The 22,372-nt window shown below is 52.1% G+C and overlaps 12 protein-coding genes across 12 annotated transcripts; 5 read left to right on the forward strand and 7 right to left on the reverse strand.

Annotated features, from left to right (window-relative positions):
- Positions 1–290: 290 nt before the first annotated feature.
- act1 (actin) lies at positions 291–1,985 on the reverse strand (the record flags this gene model as incomplete). The annotated part of the gene is made up of 6 exons (XM_057194754.1): positions 291–521; positions 578–1,349; positions 1,411–1,441; positions 1,564–1,619; positions 1,777–1,807; positions 1,979–1,985. 6 exons carry the CDS (start codon positions 1,983–1,985, stop codon positions 291–293), a joined length of 1,128 nt encoding a protein of 375 aa, XP_057056109.1.
- A 952-nt stretch (positions 1,986–2,937) lies between these two features.
- Positions 2,938–3,630, forward strand: fes1 (Hsp70 nucleotide exchange factor FES1; the record flags this gene model as incomplete). Its single annotated transcript, XM_057194755.1, has 2 exons — positions 2,938–3,321; positions 3,388–3,630. The coding sequence occupies 2 exons, from the start codon at positions 2,938–2,940 to the stop codon at positions 3,628–3,630; spliced, it is 627 nt and encodes a 208-aa protein (XP_057056110.1).
- A 577-nt stretch (positions 3,631–4,207) lies between these two features.
- N7474_003341 (UPF0220 family protein) lies at positions 4,208–5,588 on the forward strand (the record flags this gene model as incomplete). The annotated part of the gene is made up of 5 exons (XM_057194756.1): positions 4,208–4,306; positions 4,465–4,725; positions 4,840–5,043; positions 5,370–5,467; positions 5,525–5,588. The coding sequence occupies 5 exons, from the start codon at positions 4,208–4,210 to the stop codon at positions 5,586–5,588; spliced, it is 726 nt and encodes a 241-aa protein (XP_057056111.1).
- Positions 5,589–9,967: 4,379 nt separating this feature from the next.
- N7474_003342 (feruloyl esterase B-2) lies at positions 9,968–11,586 on the forward strand (the record flags this gene model as incomplete). Its single annotated transcript, XM_057194757.1, has 2 exons — positions 9,968–10,295; positions 10,355–11,586. 2 exons carry the CDS (start codon positions 9,968–9,970, stop codon positions 11,584–11,586), a joined length of 1,560 nt encoding a protein of 519 aa, XP_057056112.1.
- An 889-nt stretch (positions 11,587–12,475) lies between these two features.
- Positions 12,476–12,793, reverse strand: N7474_003343 (uncharacterized protein; the record flags this gene model as incomplete). The annotated part of the gene is made up of 1 exon (XM_057194758.1): positions 12,476–12,793. The coding sequence occupies one exon, from the start codon at positions 12,791–12,793 to the stop codon at positions 12,476–12,478; it is 318 nt and encodes a 105-aa protein (XP_057056113.1).
- A 773-nt stretch (positions 12,794–13,566) lies between these two features.
- Positions 13,567–15,025, reverse strand: N7474_003344 (uncharacterized protein; the record flags this gene model as incomplete). Its single annotated transcript, XM_057194759.1, has 2 exons — positions 13,567–14,924; positions 14,974–15,025. The coding sequence occupies 2 exons, from the start codon at positions 15,023–15,025 to the stop codon at positions 13,567–13,569; spliced, it is 1,410 nt and encodes a 469-aa protein (XP_057056114.1).
- Positions 15,026–15,465: 440 nt separating this feature from the next.
- N7474_003345 (Vps55 family protein) lies at positions 15,466–16,102 on the reverse strand (the record flags this gene model as incomplete). Its single annotated transcript, XM_057194760.1, has 3 exons — positions 15,466–15,599; positions 15,765–15,978; positions 16,043–16,102. Coding segments are annotated over 3 exons (408 nt in total), but the record flags the coding sequence as incomplete, so codon positions are not given.
- A 657-nt stretch (positions 16,103–16,759) lies between these two features.
- Positions 16,760–17,332, forward strand: pre5 (proteasome core particle subunit alpha 6; the record flags this gene model as incomplete). The annotated part of the gene is made up of 1 exon (XM_057194761.1): positions 16,760–17,332. One exon carries the CDS (start codon positions 16,760–16,762, stop codon positions 17,330–17,332), a length of 573 nt encoding a protein of 190 aa, XP_057056116.1.
- A 104-nt stretch (positions 17,333–17,436) lies between these two features.
- On the reverse strand, positions 17,437–18,250 carry N7474_003347 (LOG family protein; the record flags this gene model as incomplete). The annotated part of the gene is made up of 2 exons (XM_057194762.1): positions 17,437–18,139; positions 18,204–18,250. 2 exons carry the CDS (start codon positions 18,248–18,250, stop codon positions 17,437–17,439), a joined length of 750 nt encoding a protein of 249 aa, XP_057056117.1.
- Positions 18,251–18,501: 251 nt separating this feature from the next.
- med6 (mediator complex subunit MED6) lies at positions 18,502–19,632 on the reverse strand (the record flags this gene model as incomplete). The annotated part of the gene is made up of 3 exons (XM_057194763.1): positions 18,502–19,080; positions 19,129–19,490; positions 19,545–19,632. The coding sequence occupies 3 exons, from the start codon at positions 19,630–19,632 to the stop codon at positions 18,502–18,504; spliced, it is 1,029 nt and encodes a 342-aa protein (XP_057056118.1).
- Positions 19,633–20,283: 651 nt separating this feature from the next.
- N7474_003349 (Asp-tRNA(Asn)/Glu-tRNA(Gln) amidotransferase subunit GatC) lies at positions 20,284–20,838 on the reverse strand (the record flags this gene model as incomplete). The annotated part of the gene is made up of 1 exon (XM_057194764.1): positions 20,284–20,838. One exon carries the CDS (start codon positions 20,836–20,838, stop codon positions 20,284–20,286), a length of 555 nt encoding a protein of 184 aa, XP_057056119.1.
- A 170-nt stretch (positions 20,839–21,008) lies between these two features.
- sec17 (alpha-soluble NSF attachment protein SEC17) lies at positions 21,009–22,148 on the forward strand (the record flags this gene model as incomplete). Its single annotated transcript, XM_057194765.1, has 5 exons — positions 21,009–21,038; positions 21,097–21,220; positions 21,300–21,606; positions 21,682–21,856; positions 21,909–22,148. 5 exons carry the CDS (start codon positions 21,009–21,011, stop codon positions 22,146–22,148), a joined length of 876 nt encoding a protein of 291 aa, XP_057056120.1.
- Positions 22,149–22,372: the final 224 nt, after the last annotated feature.

Genomic DNA, 22,372 nt, shown 5'->3' on the forward strand with positions numbered 1-22,372 from the left:
AAAAAGCACAAGGGAGCGACAAGATAAGAAAAAAGGGCGAGGGACTCGCGGACCGAAAAATCGCAGAGAGAGAGAAAACGACCGACTCTATTCCACTAAAAATCGAGATTCCATTTTCAGGCTATCCGCTTGAGAATGCGAGTCCAATCCAACAACGCTTGCAATCCACCAGTGCCTCCATCCGGCCTTTTGATACACCAGGAACGTACGAGCGAAGACGAGTAGCAAAGCGCACGAGCTGGGATCCGTCAGTATCTACATGTTTTGATATTCTAGCCGAGGTGTTCACCTTAGAAGCACTTGCGGTGCACGATCGAGGGACCGCTCTCGTCGTACTCCTGCTTGGAGATCCACATCTGCTGGAAGGTCGACAGCGAGGCCAGGATGGAACCACCAATCCAGACGGAGTACTTGCGCTCGGGGGGAGCGATGATCTTGACCTTCATCGACGACGGAGCCAGCGCGGTGATCTCCTTCTGCATACGGTCGGAGATACCGGGGTACATGGTGGTACCACCAGACTAGAATTCATGTCAGCAACAAACCTCCTCAAAATGGGAGAAAGAAAGATCCCTACCATGACGATGTTGCCGTACAGATCCTTACGGACATCAACGTCACACTTCATGATGGAGTTGAAAGTGGTGACGTGGATACCGCCGCTCTCCAGACCCAGGACGTTGGGCTGGAACAGAGCCTCAGGAGCACGGAAGCGCTCGTTGCCAATGGTGATGACCTGGCCGTCGGGCAGCTCGTAGGACTTCTCCAGGGCGGAGCTCTGCGAGGAGGTCTGGATCTCCTGCTCGAAGTCAAGGGCGACGTAGCAGAGCTTCTCCTTGATGTCACGGACGATTTCACGCTCGGCGGTGGTAGAGAAGCTGTAGCCACGCTCCGCCAGGATCTTCATCAGGTAGTCCGTCAGGTCACGACCGGCCATGTCGACACGCGAGATGGCATGCGGCAGCGAGAAACCCTCGTAGATGGGGACCACGTGGGTAACACCGTCACCAGAGTCGAGCACGATACCGGTGGTACGACCGGAGGCGTACAGGGACAGCACGGCCTGGATGGAAACGTAGAAGGCGGGCGCGTTGAAGGTCTCGAACACGATCTGGGTCATCTTCTCGCGGTTGGACTTGGGGTTGATGGGAGCTTCGGTCAACAGGATGGGGTGCTCCTCGGGGGCGACACGGAGCTCGTTGTAGAAGGTGTGGTGCCAGATCTTCTCCATGTCATCCCAGTTGGTGACGACACCGTGCTCGATGGGGTAGCGGAGCGTGAGAATACCACGCTTCGACTGTGCCTCATCACCGACGTACGAGTCCTTCTGACCCATGCCAATCATGATACTACAGCCATGTCAGCTTTCGCTCGCTGGGCCCCAAAATGGCAGGAAGGTGAAGAATTTACCCATGATGACGGGGGCGACCGACAATGGACGCTATTGCATGTCAGTAAATCGTGCAAGTGGGGAATGATATCCGACGCAAGGGTTGGTGGGATGGCGACCCTAGCAAGGAGGAGGGGGTGGGAAAGGATCAGGCTGTGGGGTCTTGGACTTACGGAAGACAGCTCGTGGTGCGTCGTCACCGGCGAAACCGGCCTTGCACATACCCGAACTGGAAGCAATTCATCAGTACGAGTTCCCATCTGAGGCGTAGCGATGGCATTGAGATGAATCTCAAGTGCCGGGGGTAGGTGGCGGGTGAGAGGGGGGCAGCGCGACCGGGTTGGCGACGAGCCCCCTAAAACAGCGGATTCAAATCCATCACGTACCCATTGTCGATAACGAGAGCAGCGACTTCCTCTGTTGGAGTTGAAATGCATTAGCCAAGGGTCGCAATGTCAGGCGGCCAGAAAGACCGAGGTGGCCACAGTAGGGGAGACCGGTCGGAGAGAGGAGGGGGGTGGGATGATGGTGGGAGCGAGAGTGGGAACGGGAGAGGTGGCCACAACAAACAAAGGGCGGGCAGCTTACCTTCCATGGTGAAGATTGAAGTAGAGAACTAAACGAGATGGAGAAGGAAGATAGAGGAATGGGGGAGAGAGGATTTGATGGGAAGAAGAGTAGAAGGGAGGAAGAAAGAGAGAGAGAGAGGAAGAGGGAAGAAAGTGGGGAGAGATGGCTGGTTGGGTTGGGTGTGTGCGCGAGGATTCGTTAGTACAGTTAGGCACGACTACAAGGCCCTGCGTATACTACATACATCCTCCCTACTATTACTCTGCCATCGTTTCTTCTATCGTGACGGCCGTACTATTTTTCAAGGCAGCACTAATCATGTTTCTTCGCAGCCTATTCTCGTCCCTCCCACCGTCCCTGGGAGCTGACGTATGCCGCCCACTGCCAACCTCCAGGTGTCCACGGTCAACCCACCCAGAGGGACCCTCTATGAGGCTCCATCCATGATTTAATTAGGCCCCGACGTTCGCCCTAGTTATCTGACAAACTCCTCCCCATCGGCCGTCTGCCTGCCCAAACATTGTTTTGACGCATGTGGCGCAGCATAGAGGATTGTAGCCTCAGGCAGCAATGCCAACGTGTTTCCATGAATAGAGCTGCTCCACCAGTGCTGAACGGGAGAAACGAGTCAAAATCAGCGGGTGGATGGAATTGGGCTCCAGAACACACAGAGACAACCAAGCTAGCCGACAATCTGCGGTCTGGCAATCATTTTGGTTACCGCCATTTCGGCTGATATCAAGGCAGTCTAGACTGAAGGTCGGTGAGCGCATTGATGCCTGAGGCATTAAGTTTCGGCCTCAGGCAGAAAAGAACCCGCTGGGCGCCGCACGAATCGTCCATCCATTACCTAAGACATCCCACCTCGCCGCGGAGCTGTATAAATTTATTTTCTTCTTCGACACTTACCCCAACAACAATTCCCCATTATTTCAAGTCGCCACCATTTTGGTTTTGACTCTCCCGGACTCGACACAATGGACCCCCAAATGAACAAGCTCCTCAAATGGAGCGTGCAAAACTCCCAGAATGCAGACGGCTCCCCCGATGCCCCCGCCAGTGCGCGCAACCTGACCCCGGACATGATCAACGCTCTGTTTGGCGGACCCTCCGAGGCCGATCTGATGAAGGCCGCCATGGAGGTGCTGCACTCTGACGACTCCGACCTGGAGAACAAGTTGATCGCCTTTGACAACTTCGAGCAAATGATCGAGTCCATTGACAATGCGAACAATCTGGAGCCACTGGGCCTGTGGTCCCCCTTGACCCAACTACTGCAGCATGAGGAGGCGGACATCCGTCGTATGGCCGCCTGGTGTGTCGGGACGGCGGTGCAGAATAATGAGAAGGCGCAGGATAAGGTATGTACTTCTGGTCTCCGAATCGTTTATTTTTGAATGGAGGATAATTGACAGATTATGTGACAGCTCGTCGTGCTGAATGTTATTCCTACGCTCGTGAACATGTCGACTACGGACCCCAACCCGGCTGCGCGCAAGAAGGCTGTGTATGCGCTTTCGTCGGCAGTGCGCAATTACCAGCCTGGCATGAACGAATTGGTCAAGCATCTCCCAGAGGGCTACCCGAGTGATAAGGCAGACGCGGGTGATATGGAGGCGGTGGATGCAATCATGGATAAGCTGCGATCTCACCCGGTCGAGTCTTCGTGAACGGTGCCTGTGGGACACCGCATCTAGACTCTAATGGAACACGACCCATAATTATCAGATTCCTGATGTGCACGCCCTCTGGACGTGACCTGGGGGCTGATGCAAAGGGCATTGGTACGGGGAGACTGGTCCTAGCGCCCTCGGATGCTGTGGACTACGCACGTCCGTGACAAATCCAGACGATAGGATGTCTGACGGGATCATCTGATGTGGTGATACTTGGCAAGGGCCGCGAGAGTTTACTAGGCCCTCTTTTGCAGGTCATATCTGTCGTGCAGCCTACCAGAGGAGGCGGAAGAGTGATTCGACCTGTATTATTGTATATAAATCATATCCCTACTATCTCACGAAGTGATCATGAGAAATGCCATTATGGAATTAATGTTAAGATTGAAGTTCAATTAATCCTTGCTGCCTGTCCTTCCCTTCGGCTGATATACATCTGGGACTTGGCCGGTGAAACATTAGTCCGGCCTGTCGTCATGTTCACCCCGTAGCTCTCCCGATCTCTCTCTCTGTTGTCACCTCACTGCTCGTTCCCTGACCTCCCTTCCATATTCTCTCGTCAACTTCCAATATGGACTCCACCAACAACCGTCTGTTCCGTTTCTCCAAGCCTGAGTGGCTGAACAACGCCGCCGTTCGTAACGCTGGCGTGTCCGTCGCCGGCGCGCTGGTAAGTGATCCCCCACAGCAGACCAGCCCGACCGACCAGTGTGCACCGGCATGCTCGCGCAATGGTCGCACACTGGCCACCCTCCCTTTTATCTGCTTGCATGGACGAAATAAACATTCAAAAGATGAAACAAGAACTAATGATGAGCGATTGCGCAGTTCGCCGTGGGATTCTTCTTCATGATCGATGCTGCGTCGTTCTCGCACAGCGCCCGCAATGGCTCTGACGTGCACGTCATGTTTGTCGACTGGATCCCCTTCATCTTCTCCTCGATCGGCATGCTCGTGATCAACTCCATCGAAAAGTCCCGTCTGCAGGCCGACAGCTTCAGCTACAGCGGCAGCGGTGTTGCCTGGAAGGCCCGCTTCGTCCTGTTCCTTGGGTTTTCCATGCTGGCCGGTGGTCTCGCAGGTAGTGTGGTACGCTTCCTTTCCTATCTGTCTTCCTTCTTGACCTACACCCTCATCCATTGCATCGTATGGGCCATGGGAGTCCCTTCCAAACTGGTCTTTTTGTCTTGCTTTCTGCCACAGTGCTTGCTTTCCTGCATTGTGTTCTGTTCTCCGGATCTTTTCCCTGCCTCTGACCATGTCAATCACATCGTCTGGATGCATCCCTTTCACTCTCTCTTCTCTATCCTTCTTGTCAACCTTGCCTCCAGATTCAAGTACACGTCCTCTCCTTTCTTCAAGCTCTTTATCGCTGGTGTTGTCGCCACTGCTGCACTCACAAATGTCGTACCTTGTGGAAGGTATACAGTCGATGTGCTTGCCTTGCTTGGTTTGGTTGTCTCTACCGATATCGCTGGCTGGGTCTATCGTAAACACCTCCACACTGTCAGGGCTGAACACACCGTGATGGCTGCATTGCCCCTCGGGCAGCCTCTCTGATCAACGAGAGGAACAATCCCCCTATTTTGCCTTTGTCTTTTTTTTTTCCAGCCACAGTTGCGACCAGATCACCCAGGATTTCTCTTTTCTCCATTTTTCTTTTCTCGCACTATCGTCACACATCCCAGAATTGAACCTCAGGCTAACCGTTTTGTCCCTGGATCCCCTCGCAGACGGTTATGGTCCTCAAATATCTCATCAAGGATTACCCGATTCAGACTCTCTACTTCGGAATCGCCAATGTCATTGCCAATGCTTTGACCATGCTCAGGTATGTTCTCTATTCTTTTTCTTGCCCCATGGCATAGAGACTAATATACTCGACTAGCACTGTTGTGCTGTGGGTATCACAAAACATCGAAGATGACTACACTTACAACCTTGCTCTATGATATGATACGGTGGAGATTCCGTTTGAGTTGGGTGTACTGTATTTGCTTTTGTCCCATGGGGGGATTGCACATCTTCTGAGCCTTTAGCAACAATTGATATCTTTCATCGTCATCCATTCTATTGATCATCCCTAGGCTACTGTAGGTAATATCTTGATCCAATCAGACGACCCGCCAAAAGAGGGAGGAACAATTTATGTCCCAAAGGGTCACTCGTCGCCTGACGAGATACGAATGAAGCAGAGGTCTGCCTCTACTGTATCCGGCTGAAAACCTACTCGTGTATCCAAGGTCTGCTAGTAGAGCCTCTTTCCTTTCTTATGTTCACCATCATGACCGGCTCTTATCGGGAGTTGCGCTAGCTACGACAATATAGACTACCCTACAGCGAAGATTCTTGCAGACCACCGCGGACTTTGCACTTGCCGATTTGCACTGCTGATCTTAGTCCTGATCTAGCAGCCGCGGCACTTCCCACACAGCCTTGAAACGCAGTCTCCTGCACAAGGATAGGTGTAGCACGCAATATCCTAATCTACCGTCGATTGTCGCTCAGCGCTTTTGGTCTTTTGAGAAACATTGAACCCGATCCTGATATACCTTAACTTGGCCACAGCTTTTGATACTCGTGCGTTCGCTCGCTCATTACTCGATCGACTCCCTGACTATTGTCCATACGATAACAAACGACTTCATGATTCAATCAATGCAGCCTTGCAGGATCCAAAGTGGCTGACGCACGAACGGTATTAAAGTTTAGGTCGTGGCTTGTCTTAGCTTAGTGTTATCAGATTGCCAACAGTAATAAGCCTCAGGCGAATCATTAGCCCCATATATATAGGCATATCTCACGCTTTCGCACATATTACTGTATATAGTAGAGGTGGTCCGGAGTAGGAGACATATAAAGCTGGCTTTGCCATTTTACGATCTCTTCTTCCTACTCTTTCCCCCATCCCTCTGATTCCCTATCTCTACCATCAATATGCGCTTCGCACTTGCCACATTCACCCTCAACCTCCAACAGTCTGGGCCCGGTCCGACTATGGTTCCACGTGCCGCCCTAGTTGCCAAATTATGTGTGTTGTATACGGAGATGACGCCGGGGATCTAAGGCTGACTTCCCTATTAGCACTCCCCCTGTTCTCATCCCTCTGCGTCACCATTAGAATTACGAGATACCGTTCGACACCATGACCAAGTAGCTAGCTAACAGTACTGTTTTGATTTGTAGGCTATGTAACGATTAATGAGCGACAAGTAACACTTTGGTTCGAACCTAGTATTGAACTGAATTCCAAAAAAAGCAAGCAAACTGGTTGGTGTTGAATCCTTCCAAGTTGGTCCAATATTTCCGGCGGGAGGTTGGTCAAAGGACCACTCCAGTCCGGTTGCCAGAACAAGCGCTCTTCTCATTCTAGCACACGGCTCCACCTTGGTCGGTACCGTGGCACGAGGCACTGCCACAGTCTTGAATCTCTGTCCAATAGCCACCTTCGCATTGGACCTTTTTCACAGAAATACACATTAGCAAAGATAGTCTGTTATTTCAACCTGGATATGTTTACATACCACATCTGTCCTATCGCAACCGCAGAAATGCCTGTCTCCGTTCGAAGCTTCACAAGGACTATTCGTACGTCTTTGGTCACTACCATAGCCGGCGCCGCAGGTGTCCAGGACCTTTCGTTCAAAGACGGCTGAAGCACTGACGGCGGTGGCAGCCATAAGAGTGCAGAGGATAGCTGTAACCTTCATTTTGGAAGAGGTGTTGTTGTATATTGAAACGAAGTGTTTTTGATTGAGGCTTTTGATTGTTCAAGAAGGATTGATGTCCAAGAGTATGAATTCTTGGAAGAGATAATTTGATGTATTTATACTTCTTCGAGACGAATGCCAAGTCGTCTTCCTGGTCTAATTACCTAAGAGTTAACCTCAGGTATGAGCTGTTTGATCCATGGCAAGGCCCCCAGTGCTGAATGCAAGTAAAGCATCCGTTAATATTATAGGCAATGAGGTTCAAGATGCCTGTAAACTACAGCAGTGGATGCCTGTCACATTTGCAACCCCGATCCGATTGGGTGGCCTCACTAAACCCAAATAGGTAACTGTTTCGATCGCATGTACCTTTTGCGGGTTTACCTGCGGTCGATCCCTGCTGCTAGGCGGTTTGGACTCATCAATCTCTTCTCCACCGAGCTGAGTACTATCTTCTGCCTTTAGTCACGCGACTAATCACCATGGCCTATAGAGAGAAACCTAGCCTCGTGTCAGGCTTGGCACATCAAAGTATGCGACGAGTCGACTTGGATTAGGCCGCTTATACAAATAGTGCGACGAGCCATAATATTCGTGCACCTAGTCCCTCCGTCTAAAATTAGAATTCTATGAGGATCAAGATCTTATAGCCCTTCGGTTCTATGACCGAAGCGAGGATGTTATCGGATGGCCTAGCCAGGGCATCCCCTCACTCTGGAACGATCAAGCCTGTCTTCTTTAGGTAATTAGGTCTCGGTCTAGAGGAAGAATGTGAAGGTAAGCTGAGAGATTTAGCTTAAACAGGAACTCCTTTCGAGCTGCATATCACAGTATGCCAAGAGACTTCGTCACAACCTCGTGTGCGGGTTGCCTGTGACGAGCTGGCTCAAGATGAGCAAATGACCGCAAGCAGGCAGCATATCTTCGAAAACAAGAAGGCACTATCGTAAAAGGCATGGCTGGCCTTGCATACAACATGCAACACCATTGAGACTGTAAGACATCTTGCGCCAATGAATACGGCCGAATACACTGCCTTGAGATATTCGACAGCTGCATGACCTGAGGACTAAACCGGAAGACAAACAGTTGATCGTTCGCCGCTGAGCGAAGTCAGATCTGCCAATCCTCTTGGCGTGTTCCACGAGCATATGACCCGTGCAGGAAGATGAGCCTGAGATGGCATGTCGACTGTGCATAATGATCTTCATAAAGGAGATTGTATGTAGGAAAACGGGATATGCTAGTTAGCAGGGCTCTTATAGTAAGCGACAACAGAACAATGGAGTATACGAAGTGATCAACGGCAGCAAAATGGTGTGTAATGGTGGGAATTATACAGGTTAGATATTTCCAAAGGAACGCGATATAGTACTGTAGAGGTTCTCTCTCTTTCTCCAAAACCAAAGATGGCTCAAAAAATGGCTTAAAAACCATCTTCGTAATATGTGTTGAGCACGACCCGGCTAGAAAAATTTTTAAGAGACTTTCTAGCGGTAATAAAAAGAGCATAGAGTGATGGGGATGATATCCTTCGACCTTATGAAGAAGAACTTGAAAATGTTTCTTACGTGCTTTACAACTCGCAATACGGTCAATTATTTCCTCTCTTACTCGTCATTAGCTCCCACTCATTCAAGGTAGAAAGTAGCAGCTCCTCATAAATTAGGAGAGAAGTTTTCAATTCAATCCTTTCAATGTGCTTTTCTCGAATGCTTTGTCTGTTGCGACTCTTTTGAAGCAAACGAAAAGGGAGCAGGTCATCGGTTAAGGAAGTTTGGCAAAGGGTAATAGAGGGCGTGCGATTTATAAATTCCCACCAAGTTCACAGGGCGAACTTCTAATTCCACAAACAATGTCGGGGGTCGGCTAGAAAGTTCAAAATCAGGGGAAACGGGACGGATGGTGCCTGACCCGGGGGCCAGTCCAAGAGCGGGGTCCGGGGGAATGGCCCACTTTGAACTGCACGTATGTTGGGGAAAAGCGCTTTGCCGATGAATAATCTTTCTATACCTGATACGCTCCCTAGGTAACAATTACCCAGACTGGTCGGGGCTTGTCGCTCATCTTTGCTGCTTAGCAGCACAAACTCCCGAAGTTTCCGTTACTGGTAGGGAAACAGGAAGCAAAAGTGTATTAAATTCGAGTCATCTGGGAATAATGCTAAATTCTTCTTGGTAAAAGAGAGAGCAGAATATAATTACCAGTAATACTGAGCCCTCCGGTACGCCCTGCCCAATCTCCGGGGATCGCCCCCTTTGGTGATGAACATTCAGATTTTGAGCGGGCTTAGAAGCAACACTGTTGTAGGTTACACAACCGGCTACTGCAGCTGCCGTGAGGTTCATCTGTATACAGTATTTATGCAGTACACAACGCTGAGGATTTTATAATATATGGGTAGCTTGTTATTCCCCGGATTTAGGTTATAAAATCGGCATGTGTAGCTGCCGTTGGGGCTGGGGTATTATACGGTATTCACGTAATCTATTAAACACCGAGGCCCTTCCGTCTATTGGGCCATTTCCTACTGCCCCATTAAATAGGAGGTAAATCCTCGTCTGGATGTTCTTAGAAAAATAACTCCAAACTGAAGATATTTGCGAAACCATTGGATCAATATGTTTTTACTGCTCCTTTTTGTCCAGCTCGTCACATGTTCGGCCGCCGACCATTTTAAAACTGCATGCTCTGCGCTGCAGCATCATATAAACCTACCCAATGTTACCGTCAATTTTGCCGAGTTTGTGCCGGCCAAGTCTAATATTTCATTGATTGACAATCCTGTGTCATGTGGCCAAAGTTATCAGACACTTCTGGGTGGTGACATATGTCGCGTTGCCATGTCGATTACAACATCGGATCGGAGCGGGCTCACGGCAGAGATGTGGCTTCCTAGAGATTATACTGGGAGATTCTTGAGCACAGGGAATGGTGGTCTAGCTGGATGTATACACACCTTTCTCAAACACATTGGGTTATTCATTTGCTGATCCAGCGACAACTAGGTATTCAGTATCAGGATATGGCATATGGCACCATGTTAGGCTTTGCTACAGTAGGTGCAAACAATGGTCACAATGGTACTTCTGGTGCAGCGTTCCTCAACAACCCCGAAGTTTTGGCAGACTTTGCATACCGCTCCTTGCACACCGGGGTAGTGGTTGGGAAAAAGATCACTACCGAATTCTACCCGGAGGGATACAAAAAGTCATACTACCTCGGCTGCTCTACTGGAGGTCGTGAGGGATGGAAATCTGTCCAAAGGTTCCCTCGAGACTTTGATGGCGTGGTCGCTGGCTCACCAGCTTTCAACTTCGTGAATCTCAATTCTTGGGGTCTATACCTCAATAACATCACCGGCCCCATGGGCTCTCCCACCTCCCTGACCGAGGTCCAATGGACAGCTGTTCAGAAGGAAGTAATTCGGCAGTGCGATGGTATTGATGGTGCTCTGGATGGACTCATTGAAGACCCATCTCTGTGTCAGCCTATTTTGGAGACGCTTATTTGCACACCTAAAGCAAACAGAACCACCTGCCTTACTGGGACTCAGGCCAATTCTGTCCGCCAGGTCCTGAGCCCTTTCTATGGCCCTGATGGTACACTGTACTATCCTCAAATGAATCCTGGAGTTGAGGCAAGTTCCTTTGGCCTATACTATAATGGCCTCCCACCATTATACCCAGCTCAGTGGTACCAAGATGTTGTGCTTAGCAACCCGAATTGGGACTACACTACTTGGACACTCGATGATGCCGCTGTTGCTCTGGCCCAAAACCCATTTGATATCGAAACGTACGACGCCAATATCGCAGAGTTCCAAAATGTTGGTGGCCGGGTTTTGCATTACCATGGCATGCAAGATCCGTTGATTAGCTCCGAGAGCTCAAAGTTGTACTATCGGAAAGTGGCTGAGTCGATGAATTTGGCCCCGTCTGAGTTGGATGAGTTTTATCGCTTCTTCACGATCAGTGGAATGTCACATTGCGCCCCAGGCACGGGGCCATCTTATATAGGCCAAGGTATTGGCACATATGTGAGCAGTGACCCGGAAGACAATGTCTTGATGGCGATGGTGAAATGGGTAGAGGAAGGTATTGCACCAGAGACAGTACGGGGATCGACGATGAAAGATAACAAGGTGGAATATCGAAGACGGCATTGTCGGTATCCGAAGCGAAATGTCTACAAGGGACCGGGTGGTTATGAAGATGAAAACGCCTGGGAGTGTATCTGAGCCTCTGCAAGATTTGAGATTGAAGATTAGTATTGGCTAGGATTCTTGGAGATCTATATTTACGTATTTTGAACTAAGTCTGCCAAGATTGACCTCATCTAGTGTATGTTCGGTTCCGGTTTCTGGACCTTAATATGGCCCTCATTCTGTCTATAGTATCAAGGCGCCGTCGGCCTCTCAATACAATCATTCCTATCCTATAGGTCTTGCGAATGATTTGTGTCACCATTTACTCGACTTCGGGCTAGAAGATGCCAAGACAATGCACCATTCAAGACGATTGGAATGGATCAATGAATCCCACAGAAGTAATCTCATCAGCATGGTGATAAGCCATAGGAAACTATGAAAGTTATGACCTGCACCTAGTGCCAATTTAATAATAGATATTTTATTCTTCTATCACCTAAAGTAGAAGTGAAACACGCGAAGTGTACCAAAGTTCTATCCGCACGGAATTCTTACCACAGTCCTGGAAGGGTATGTGGAGATCGGCCAGTTCCGCTTCCGAACCAGACTTCTTCAAGTGAGATTGAATTGAGTTTAAATGTTTCAAAAACTCTCTGAAGCGAACCGTAGATCGACATCACCGCACACCTAATCTGTCAACGGTGGGCCCAAGTTGCGTGGCAAGGTTACCATCGCTTGTAGATATATTTCTCTTCAGGCAGCAAGAAATAGAATCAACATAGAACGGGATGCAACATATAGTGGAAGTCTTTCCTCCTCTAGTGGAATCTATCTATCCCAATTCTACTATTGATCCTTCAATATGAAGCTCACCTTGGGCCGTTACTTCTTTGCTCTAAGCATCAGCACCACCCAAGTCCTCGCATCTCTATCTCAATGGCTCTACACAAGCGAAATCAACGACGAAGCCATCTCCCTCCTAGACCGTCCCGAAATCCACGGCATCCAAAACCTCTACACGTGGAAATCCCTCGAACCCCAGGAAGACCAATACGACTTCTCCGCCATAGCACACGACCTCAACCTCACCCGCTCCAAGGGCAAGCACCTCTGGGTCCAGATCCAGGATCGCAGCTTCAGTCTTGAGTTCGACCCTGTCCCGCGCTATCTCCACAAGCCAATTTACAACAACGGCAGCGTTCCCCAATGCGATGGAGATGACTGCGATAGCAACTTCGTGGCCGGGGGTTGGGCCGCGGCGCAGTGGAATCCTCACGTCCGTGAGAGATTCCAGCATCTATTGAAAGCTTTAGCGGATAGATTCGACGGACAAGTCTACGGGTTCAATCTTCCCGAGACATCCATCGAAGTCCAGTCCAACAATACCGCCTCGGGATATACATGCCAAGGCTATTTTGAAGGAACGCTCGACAACGCTGGCTACTTAGCCAGCGTATTCTCCCGCTCCTACGCAGTGCAATACGTCAATTTCTGGCCGTGTGGTTGGGCAAATGCCCGCGACTACATGTCCACTTCGTTCCATTTCTTTGCGGATCATGGCGTCGGCATCGGCGGGCCGGATAATATCCCCTTCAAGACGACTATGGAGAGCAATGCGTATCCCTATATGTCTAAGTATAGGCATAGGGTGCCGATTAATGTTGTCTCCGTACAGGAGCCCGACCTGGCGGCGATTAACCCGAACACGAGCAAGCCGTTCACAAAAGAGGAGTTCATGAGTTTTGCTGAGAAGGAGCTGGGTTCGCAGATTTTGTTTTGGGCTCTTTCTACGCCGTGGTTGCATCAGTAAATTGCGCAGGACATGAATGGTCTCGTTATGTATAATTAGATTCTTCGTTGACTTTTACCATCTGTGAGGCTCTTTGGGCGTATAATAGTATCGTTTGAAAACATATTATCTTGCTCATAAATGTCCTCGAGAGGTTTAGTTCAGCTATCCCACGACGCCGTGTTAAGAATGAAAATGCTAAACATGCTAACAAAGACCAACGCCGAGCCCAAATCTCATGCATCGTGTAGACAGGCCATCATCACAAAATCATCCACTGCTTAATGCTCCTCACAGAACAAGCGCAGTAATTCATCGATACAAGTCATAGCCTTCTCCTTTTGCAAAACCGCTGGCGCAGTCCCCGGAACAGCAGACAGCGGTTCCTTCAAGAACTTGCGCAGTGCAAAAGCTGCCGCTTTATATGTGGCGTGGTACATAGCCTTGAACTCATCGTCATCCGACGGGACAGTTGGAGCGGGAGTCTCTGCGCGCATGCCCTCAGCTGGAGTGTCGAGTTCGGGATCTGTTGCGCCCAAAGCAGGTCTGGTTGAGGCAGCTCGCATGGACGCGCGATGGAAGCCGTAGAGTCGCATGCAAGTCAATACGGTGCGGGTGATAAGGCTCTTGTTCTCGGCGATGACAGTCTCAGGGTCCTTGGACGGCGAGCTGGGGGAGGAGAGCAAGCGTTTCTCTTCCGCAGATAACGAAGAGGATTGCAGTTGTATTTGTTGCGAGCCGCGACGAGCATTGTGCTCGAGGAAAGGATTTGGGGTTGGTGCGCGTTTCTGTGGATCCGCGTTGACTCCGGGTGTTGCTCTCGAGCCTCGAACGCTACCTGGACGATGCAGTCCCGCCCCGATAGACATGGAGCGGGATCTATGCGCGGCGATGCGGTCCAAGGGTGGCCCGTTTTCTTCTGGTTCGCGCTTTATGCGGAGGGACTGCAGGTTCTGTGATGACGAGGAAAGCGGGCGCGCGTGTGCCATCAGCTGGGAGACCCCCTCGCCGCCCTTCTGCCGTACCCGACGATGGTGTTGTGCCGCAACCTCAAATAGGCTCGCGACCCGCTTGCGTTTCGGGCTGGGCGAGCTGATATCCGGCAGAAACTCCGCGCAACGGGTATGTTGATGTTGTTCCTCATCGGAACAGGGTGGGGGAGAGGGGAAGGCTTGCACCTGTGTGAGAAGCGATGTAGATAGCGGAGCCGCGTAGATCCTCAGCTCATGCGGACTGATTGAAGGTGTACGGCCGTCCACCTCGGATGGTGACGAGTGCGGCGGGGTAGGTGGACGCGCACAAGCGGATGCGCCAGACAACACGCCGTAGATCAAGAGGTCCGTGGTGACCGCGCCGGAAGTTTTCTTGGTTGTGGTGCCCTCGACGCTGACCAGCAGGCCGACAGGGCATTGGAGGGACCGGTGGAGGTCTAATTCGTCATCGTTTAACCAGATCGCGCTGGTCAGTTTGCTCTGGAGCCATTGTGATGATTCCGCGTTGGACGTGTGAAACTCGAGATTGGGGCCGATTCGCGCGTGAAGTGGGATAAGGGCGGGATCCACGAAGCTCCGAAGTCTCAGTTTGGCCTCTTTGGAGATGTCGGATTGCCAGTGGGAGGTCGGGTCGACCAAACGGATCCCTAATGAAGGTCAGCGAGAAACACGGGCGAGACGCGTTGGGTGGTTTACCTTCCAACTGGAGATCGGGATCTAAGGTGACCGATCCGGACCAGATGTTCATTGTTGGTTAATTGCAGCATTCACATATTCAGTTGGATGTGTCAATAATAATCCCCGGCCGCGTTCTGATCGACGCGATGGGTGGCACGTCACACGTGACTAGTTATACACCCGCGACTAGAGTAATGGAGATGCAGAAAACAGGCTTAAGATAACGATAATCGCATGCAGTGGTCCTAGATTCCCCAGTGCCACTCTATATGTCCGCCATGTTATAGTACACGCAGAGAATCACAGCCAAAGCGGGCGTTGCAGCCATCGAGAAACAGGAACCGAGGCAAAGCCGTCCCCGACCCTCGTACAAAGGCAGCTCAAGCATCCATCGCAACGGGCCATAAAAAAAGAGAAGCAATATCATAGTTGTAAAAGAATATCCCTTGCGACCAGCGGCATCGTCAAGCCCGGCGGAACTTCCCAACCCAAAGATCAAACGTTCCCCGATCAGAATTCCTCCTCCTCCTGGAAAAACATCGAAAAGCTGATAATGGTGCCGTAGATCAGCAACCCTCCGAGAATCGACATGATCATGGCCGGGATTTCAATTGCGCCGCTGTGCGCCAGGACGGCGGGGAGTGCTGAGTGACGGTGTTAGCGAAAGATGCGAAAGGGCAACAATTCAACAACGGCATTGAGGACAGTCTAGTAGACGATAGTACATCTGCCCAGGAATTTCCAAACGGGCCAAGCTCGAGGACCCCGCGAGAGGGCAAAAGGGAAAAGCGAAGCAGGCAGCAACTCACCAATACCCGTCAAGACCAGGAATCCGGTCATGAACCGCCCAAAGTCCATAGCCGAGTTACTCGAGCTATCCATGAAATCATCTGGGTTTCCGCATCGTGCGCAGATCCAGTTCGGCAGGGGCGCAATCACATAGATGGCGACGACCAGCAGCGGCCAGTACTTGTGCCAGAGGGCGGAGGAGAGAATGACGAGGAGAAAACCGATAGCAAGGACCTGCATGTTATCAGAATGAGTTCTCAAGTAGTCCTAATGTGGTTGTTGCTCTGTGTGTACGTACGAACGAAAGCGCGATGATGGTCTTGAGTCCAGCCGCCATGATTGCGGAGAGGCCTAGGTTGGCTGACAGTCAAGAAAAACGGGGGTGGTGTGGATGCTGAAGAGGCTAGACGGGGGAACACAGGGATTGTTATGCCCCCATTGGCAGGAATCTGGCGGGGAAGAGGGAATGGGAAAGACAAAGATGGTGGAAGCGCAAGTGACGTTGGCTGACAACTAAACGGGGTCACTGGGCCTGCGTGGTGCCTGAGGCCGCCACAGCTCACTCACCGCGTCACGTTGCCTGCCTGCAGCTCTCCCAGCTCATCTTCCCTTCTATCGTCTTCCTTGTCCTCCTGCCGCCCACCACTTTTCCATTGACCCCGTCTACGCATCTCCTTCGCCATGTTCCGCAACAACTACGACAATGATGCCGTCACCTTGTAATCCACTCCCCATGACCATCCCCCTGCTCGGATCTAGTCCAGCTGCTAATTCAGGCACAGCTCTCCACAGGGCCGGATATTCCAGGTGGAGTATGCACAGGAAGCAGTGAAGCAAGGATCCGTGGTAGTTGGCCTGGTGAATAAGACACACTCCGTGCTGGTCGGTCTGAAGGTGGGATATTCTCGATAACTTCTTCCATCCCATCCTCGGAAAGCTGACGGACCACATCAAACAGCGCAACGCAGAAGAACTCTCCTCCTACCAGAAGAAAATCATCGAGATCGACTCGCACATGGCAGTGGCCATTGCCGGGCTCGCCTCGGACGCCCGCGTGCTCTCCAACTTCATGAAGCAGCAATCCCTCAGTTCGAAGATGACCTACGGCCGCCCGATCCCGCTGGACCGCATCGTCACCCAGATCGGCGATCGTGCGCAGACCAACACGCAACAATACGGGAAACGGCCGTACGGCGTCGGACTACTGGTCGCCGGCGTGGACGCGGCCGGCCCGCACCTGTTCGAGTTCCAGCCCTCGGGCCTGACGCACGAGATGCAGGCCTGTGCTATTGGGGCGCGCTCGCAGATGGCTCGCACGTATCTTGAGCGGAATCTGGACAAGTTTGCCGACTGTTCTCGTGATGAGCTGGTGACCCATGGCCTGCGGGCGCTCAAGGAGACCCTCTCCCAGGATAAGGAGCTCACGATGGAAAATACCTCTGTCGGGGTGGTGGGGCTGGGTGCGAACGGGAAGACGGAGACCTTCAAGCTGTACGAGGGTCAGGATGCGGTGCCGCTGCTGGAGGCGCTGGAGCAAGCGGACTCGGCTGGCGCGGGCGAGGGCGAGTCGATGGAGGTTGATTCATGATTGTGTTTATTGTTTTACTGAGTTAATGATCTGCGATAGACATGAAGAAAGGTGTCTTGATTGATCTTGGATTTATTCGTAGTGTTTATAAACTATCTACATATTTACTCCTGCCCCCAGTTCAGCTGCATCCGCCCATTGCTCACCCGATACTCCAACAGCTTCGGCCACACCTCCTTCGGGCAGCGCGCCTCCGCTAGGATCTCGCCATTGTCCGCACTGATAAACCCCTGCGCAACGGCATTGCGCACCCAGCTCAGCAGGCCATCCCAGTACCCGTCGATGTTCAACAACACCACACCCACCCTGTGGATGCCCAGCTGGTTCCACGTCGTCATCTCCATCACCTCCTCGATGGTCCCGAACCCGCCCGCCAGCGAGACAAACCCAGACCCGGCCCCGCCCTCCAGCACCATGGTGGCCATCATACGCTTGCGCGTGTGCATGTCCGGCACGATGGTGGTTATACCGTACTCGGACTCCGGAATGCCGTCGTCCAGGGTGTCATCCGACACCACGCGCTCGGCAGCTTTGCCCTCGCCCTCAGCCGCGGCGGGCTGGGGGGGGCCATGAATATTTCCGGTCCTGGCCCCGTTCTTCTTGTTGGATATCTTCACCAGCGCCCGCGGGATCACGCCGTGCACTGCTTTCGGGCCCGAGAGCGAGACCAGCGTCCGGGCTACCTCGCCCATCAGACCGCTCGTTCCGCCGCCGTAGACTAGCTGCACATTGTTCTTGTGGAACTCTTGGGCCAGGGCGCGTGCGGCTACCATATGCGCGGGATTATTGCCCGGGCTCGAACCGCAGCTGTGGTTGTTTCGTTAGCAGGCGGGATTATGAGGATACGTGGGGTATTGGGGGGGGAACTCACAATACGCAGACGACGGCTGGCTTGTCTTGAGAAGAGGGAGCAGGCATTTTGGACAGAAGGTTGGTTGTAGGTATATTGCGATGTAGGAAGAGTGTCTTTCTCTCGGTCTATGTCAGGGGGAGAGTGAGTCAGAGACAAAGGAGAAAGAAGAGGAAGAGGCGAGGCTGCGATATCCGATAAGATAAGATAAGATAAGAACTTGCCCTGTGGTCGAGGGACGGATAATGACTGGATAGGGATCGTAGAGACTAGTATTGATGGACTCCACTGTTCTTCAAAGAAGGGTGTCATACACGAATCATGAGCTGGCAACAGCTTTGCTCTTCTTCCTCTTCGCCTTGTGCTCGGCCGAGCTCGGCGGCGAACTGCTCTTATCCGACGCTTTGCCCGGCGTTTCCACGCGCACCTGCGGCGTCGACACTCGCCCCGGCGGCCCACCAGAGGGAGTATTTGTTCCCGTTGTCGTCGCACCGGTGATTTTGTTGGATGCTGATTTGGCGGGGCCCGCCGTGCGATCCATCTCGCCGCCATTCCGCGACAGGATGAACGAGCCCGGCTCGCCCGATAGCGGATTCTCGTCCATGTATTCGTCGCCGTACCGGGTAAGCAGATTGAATGCCTCTGCTAGACTCCGTGTGTCCTGGTAGCTGGAGCTGGTGGTGGAGACGCCCAGGCCTGCCTTGGCGGCTGCTTGCGAATCTGGTGCTTCGGGTATAGGAGTGGTTTCTTTACTTTGTTGGGAGGCTTGCTGGGCAGCAGCAGCTGTAGTATCTGTGGCACGTGTGGGTGGCATATAGGTGTGTCCGTAGGAAGGGGTGAAAGTCGGCAGGGTGGAGGCAGTTTTCATAAGTCGCGAGAGAGAAGTGACGGCCGAAAGCTGGGACTGGTCAGCGCACTCGTCATGACAAGACAGACAATAACCTACAATTCGATTTCCCACGACGCTGGCGACCGAGGGTGCCATGTAGATACAGTCGCCGACAACAAAATACGTCGATAGTACGGTCACCTCATCGTCCATCCCACTCCGCTTCCGCCGATTTTGTTTCCGAATCACCCAGACATTCGACGGCTCGTGCGCAAAGCGCGTATCGGATTGCGCGGCAGCCTGTAACGGGTCGTAGGCGACGATGAACTCCAGCCCTTGCATGGTCTTCAATCGGTCCTCGAAGGCTTCGCGGGTCTCGACGAAGTGACGGAACGCGTCGTTGTAGTTGGCCTGGATGGCGAGGGAGGCATTGTTGGAGGTGGGATCGAAGAAGGGGGATTCGGCGAAGTAGAAGAGGACTGGAGGGCGATGTCAGTGCTGGGCGTTGGTTTGGGTGTGGTTGCGAGGCTCACTGTTGTTGGAGTGCAGGAAGCCACCCATCATCTGGACATGAGGCGGCGATCGCCAGAGGATTTCCTCCATGGAGGCATCTTGAGCCATTGTCTTATTAGCGGGATTGCGTTGTCGGGAGGCAGAGGGAGAAGAGAAAGAGTTGGAGAAAGAGAGAGCGAGGTGATGCGGAGAAAGAATTATGTTTAGCTTGTTTGCAGATCTCACTCTATGCTTCCCCAATACAACATCTACATTTTCTACCTAGAATCCACCGAGAAAGATGTCAATTGAAACTAAAATATTTGAATGACATCAGAAAGACGAGAAAATTGATCACGTTGTCTTTCGATACGGGCATGGCAACCCGAGTCCCGTCCTTTGAACATGTTGGGCACAGCGAAACATGAGCTCTTCCATCGATCTCCTCTCCGGGTTCAAAGGTTCATTGAATTGTTTGAGATCGAAGGCCGCGGCATGTTTTCCCATGAGATTCATGGCGTGGCGAGCAACAAGGTAGGTGAGGCAATGTGATCGTTCCAGCAGATAGTGGAGTGAACACTCGGATCAACCACCGCCAGGACGGCGTACCTTGTCCAGCACCCACGACTTGACGCCTCCCTCCTTCAAGGTCGGATTATTCGCAGGTGCCCAAAGACTCCACCTTCATTCGCGTCCTCGAAACGATCTTCCTCAGTCTCAGCGGGACTGCCTGGCGCAGAGGCTGTGGAGTAAAGTGTGGAAACAGCGCTCAGCAAATATTCAGCTACCCGTCTCAACAACGAAATATGGGCCCTTTGTCTGTGACGCCGAGGCAAGGGCGTTCCCATCCCAGGCACTGCCATCGGGTCGGTCGTTCTTTGCGATTTGCACGCGCTTCACTCTTCTCCGTCGTCCCGTCACTTGTTCCTGCGCCATAGCATCCTGGAGACGATCAAGACCAATAGTGGTCTCCTTCACGGCCTCCGGGCTTTCATCGCGGATACTGCGCAGGGGTTCCACGCCAGTCGCATCCACGCGCTGGATCTCTTTCACGAAGTGGATCTGTGACTCGAGGGTTTGTAGCATGGATCGCTCTTCTTCCTCGCTGGCTGGCTGGGGAAGAGCCGATAGGCGAAGAAGATGGTGGAGTTGCTGGGGGGTGATTGTGGGCGAGGAGGGTTGTGAGGCTCTCTCAGGCAGCAGGGAGCGGACCGACCAGCTGGGCTCGGCGAGGATCGACTCTAGATTTGCATTGGATTTGGAGGAGGAGAAACGAGAGGAAGCTGTGTTGAGCCGACAGAGTGTTGACAATCGAGAACGAACACTGGCCATCATTGTGGTGGTCTATACAGTCGTAGTGATGCCAATAGATGTGGAAGTTCACCACTCGGTGTTGAAAACAGGCTGATGTGCGTCACCGCCCTTGGACCCGCCTTAAGCTCATATCAACTTCGGCTCCTCCATCTACTACTACTGCCTCGATCACCAACTACCCTCCTCCCAACATGACAGACCCCCGTGTCCTCCTGCAAAAGGTGAGTTTATGCATCCATAACACGACAGCGATGATGGCTGACCATGACCTCCGCCCAGGCCGACAAAGCGCTCTCTGGCGCCTCAGGCGGCTTTAGCCTCTTCGGCGGACGCACCGAGAAGTACGAGAATGCCGCAGACTTGTACACACAGGCAGCAAATGCCTTTCGAGTCCAGAAACTGAGTGAGACCCGAACCCTTCCTTCCCCGCCTTCTGTCGCCCCCAAGGTGACTTGTACTGACCAACTTGTGATTCCATGCAGACAAGGAAGCCGGTCAAGCTTTCGAGAAAGCGGCCTCCATCCAAGCCCAGAACCTCAACGAGCCCGACGACGCCGCAAACTCCAACCAGGAAGCCTTTAAAGTATACCGCAAGATAGAACCCCTCGAGGCAGCGCGCGTGCTCTCCGCCGCCATCCAGCACTATGTTCTGCGGGGAAACCTGCGCCGTGCCGCGACGCAGCAGCAGCACTTGGCCGAGGTGTATGAGGTGGAACTGGGTGATATGAAGAAGGCGTTGGAGGCCTACGAACAGGCTGCGGATTGGTTTGAGAGTGATAATGCTGAGGCGTACGCAGTGCCCCGCCATTCCTCCCCGGAGCTGGCATGAGGACGGAGAGGAGCTAACACTGGTGTTCTTTACAGACTTGCAAACAAGCACTATCTCAAGGTCGCCGATCTGGCTGCCCTGGAAGGAGATTACTACAAATCAATCAACCACTTCGAGCGCGTGGCCAAGGCGTCTGTCGGGAACAATCTAATGAGGTGGTCTGTGAAGGACTATTTCCTCAAGGCAGGCATCTGCCACCTCGCCACAAAGGTACACCTATCTCTATATTCCACTTAGCGTCACACTAATTTCTTTTCTACAGGACTTGGTCGAGTCAGGCCGTGCCCTTGAATCGTACCGCGAGCTCGACCCAACCTTCGCCTCGACTAGGGAACACCAACTGCTCGCAGACCTGTTGGAAGCCGTTGAGAAGAACGACCAGGAATCCTTCTCTGAGAAGCTGTACTTGTTTGACCGGATGAGCACACTCGACCAGTGGAAGACGACTATGTTGCTGCGGGTGAAAGACAATATCGAGGAGGCGGAGGAGGACTTTTCGTAGATCGTCTACTGGGCACGGAGTGTTCAAGATGCGTCAACAATTGCGGGTTTTTTATCTTGTTTGGTTTGGATGATTTGTGCTAGGTACTTCTGGTCTGGAAACGAGTGCAGACCAAGGACTCTCTTATGCTTTATTCTGCTGGCATTCTTCTACTCTACTATACAGCAATGAGTGGATCGACCGAATACGTCTAGACTGGGCTCTAGGTTCATGGAGAAAATCGT

The sequence above is a fragment of the Penicillium riverlandense genome (genome assembly GCF_028828495.1).
Source record: "Penicillium riverlandense strain IBT 135883 chromosome Unknown utg000002l_segment0_segment0, whole genome shotgun sequence".
NCBI lineage: Eukaryota > Fungi > Ascomycota > Eurotiomycetes > Eurotiales > Aspergillaceae > Penicillium > Penicillium riverlandense.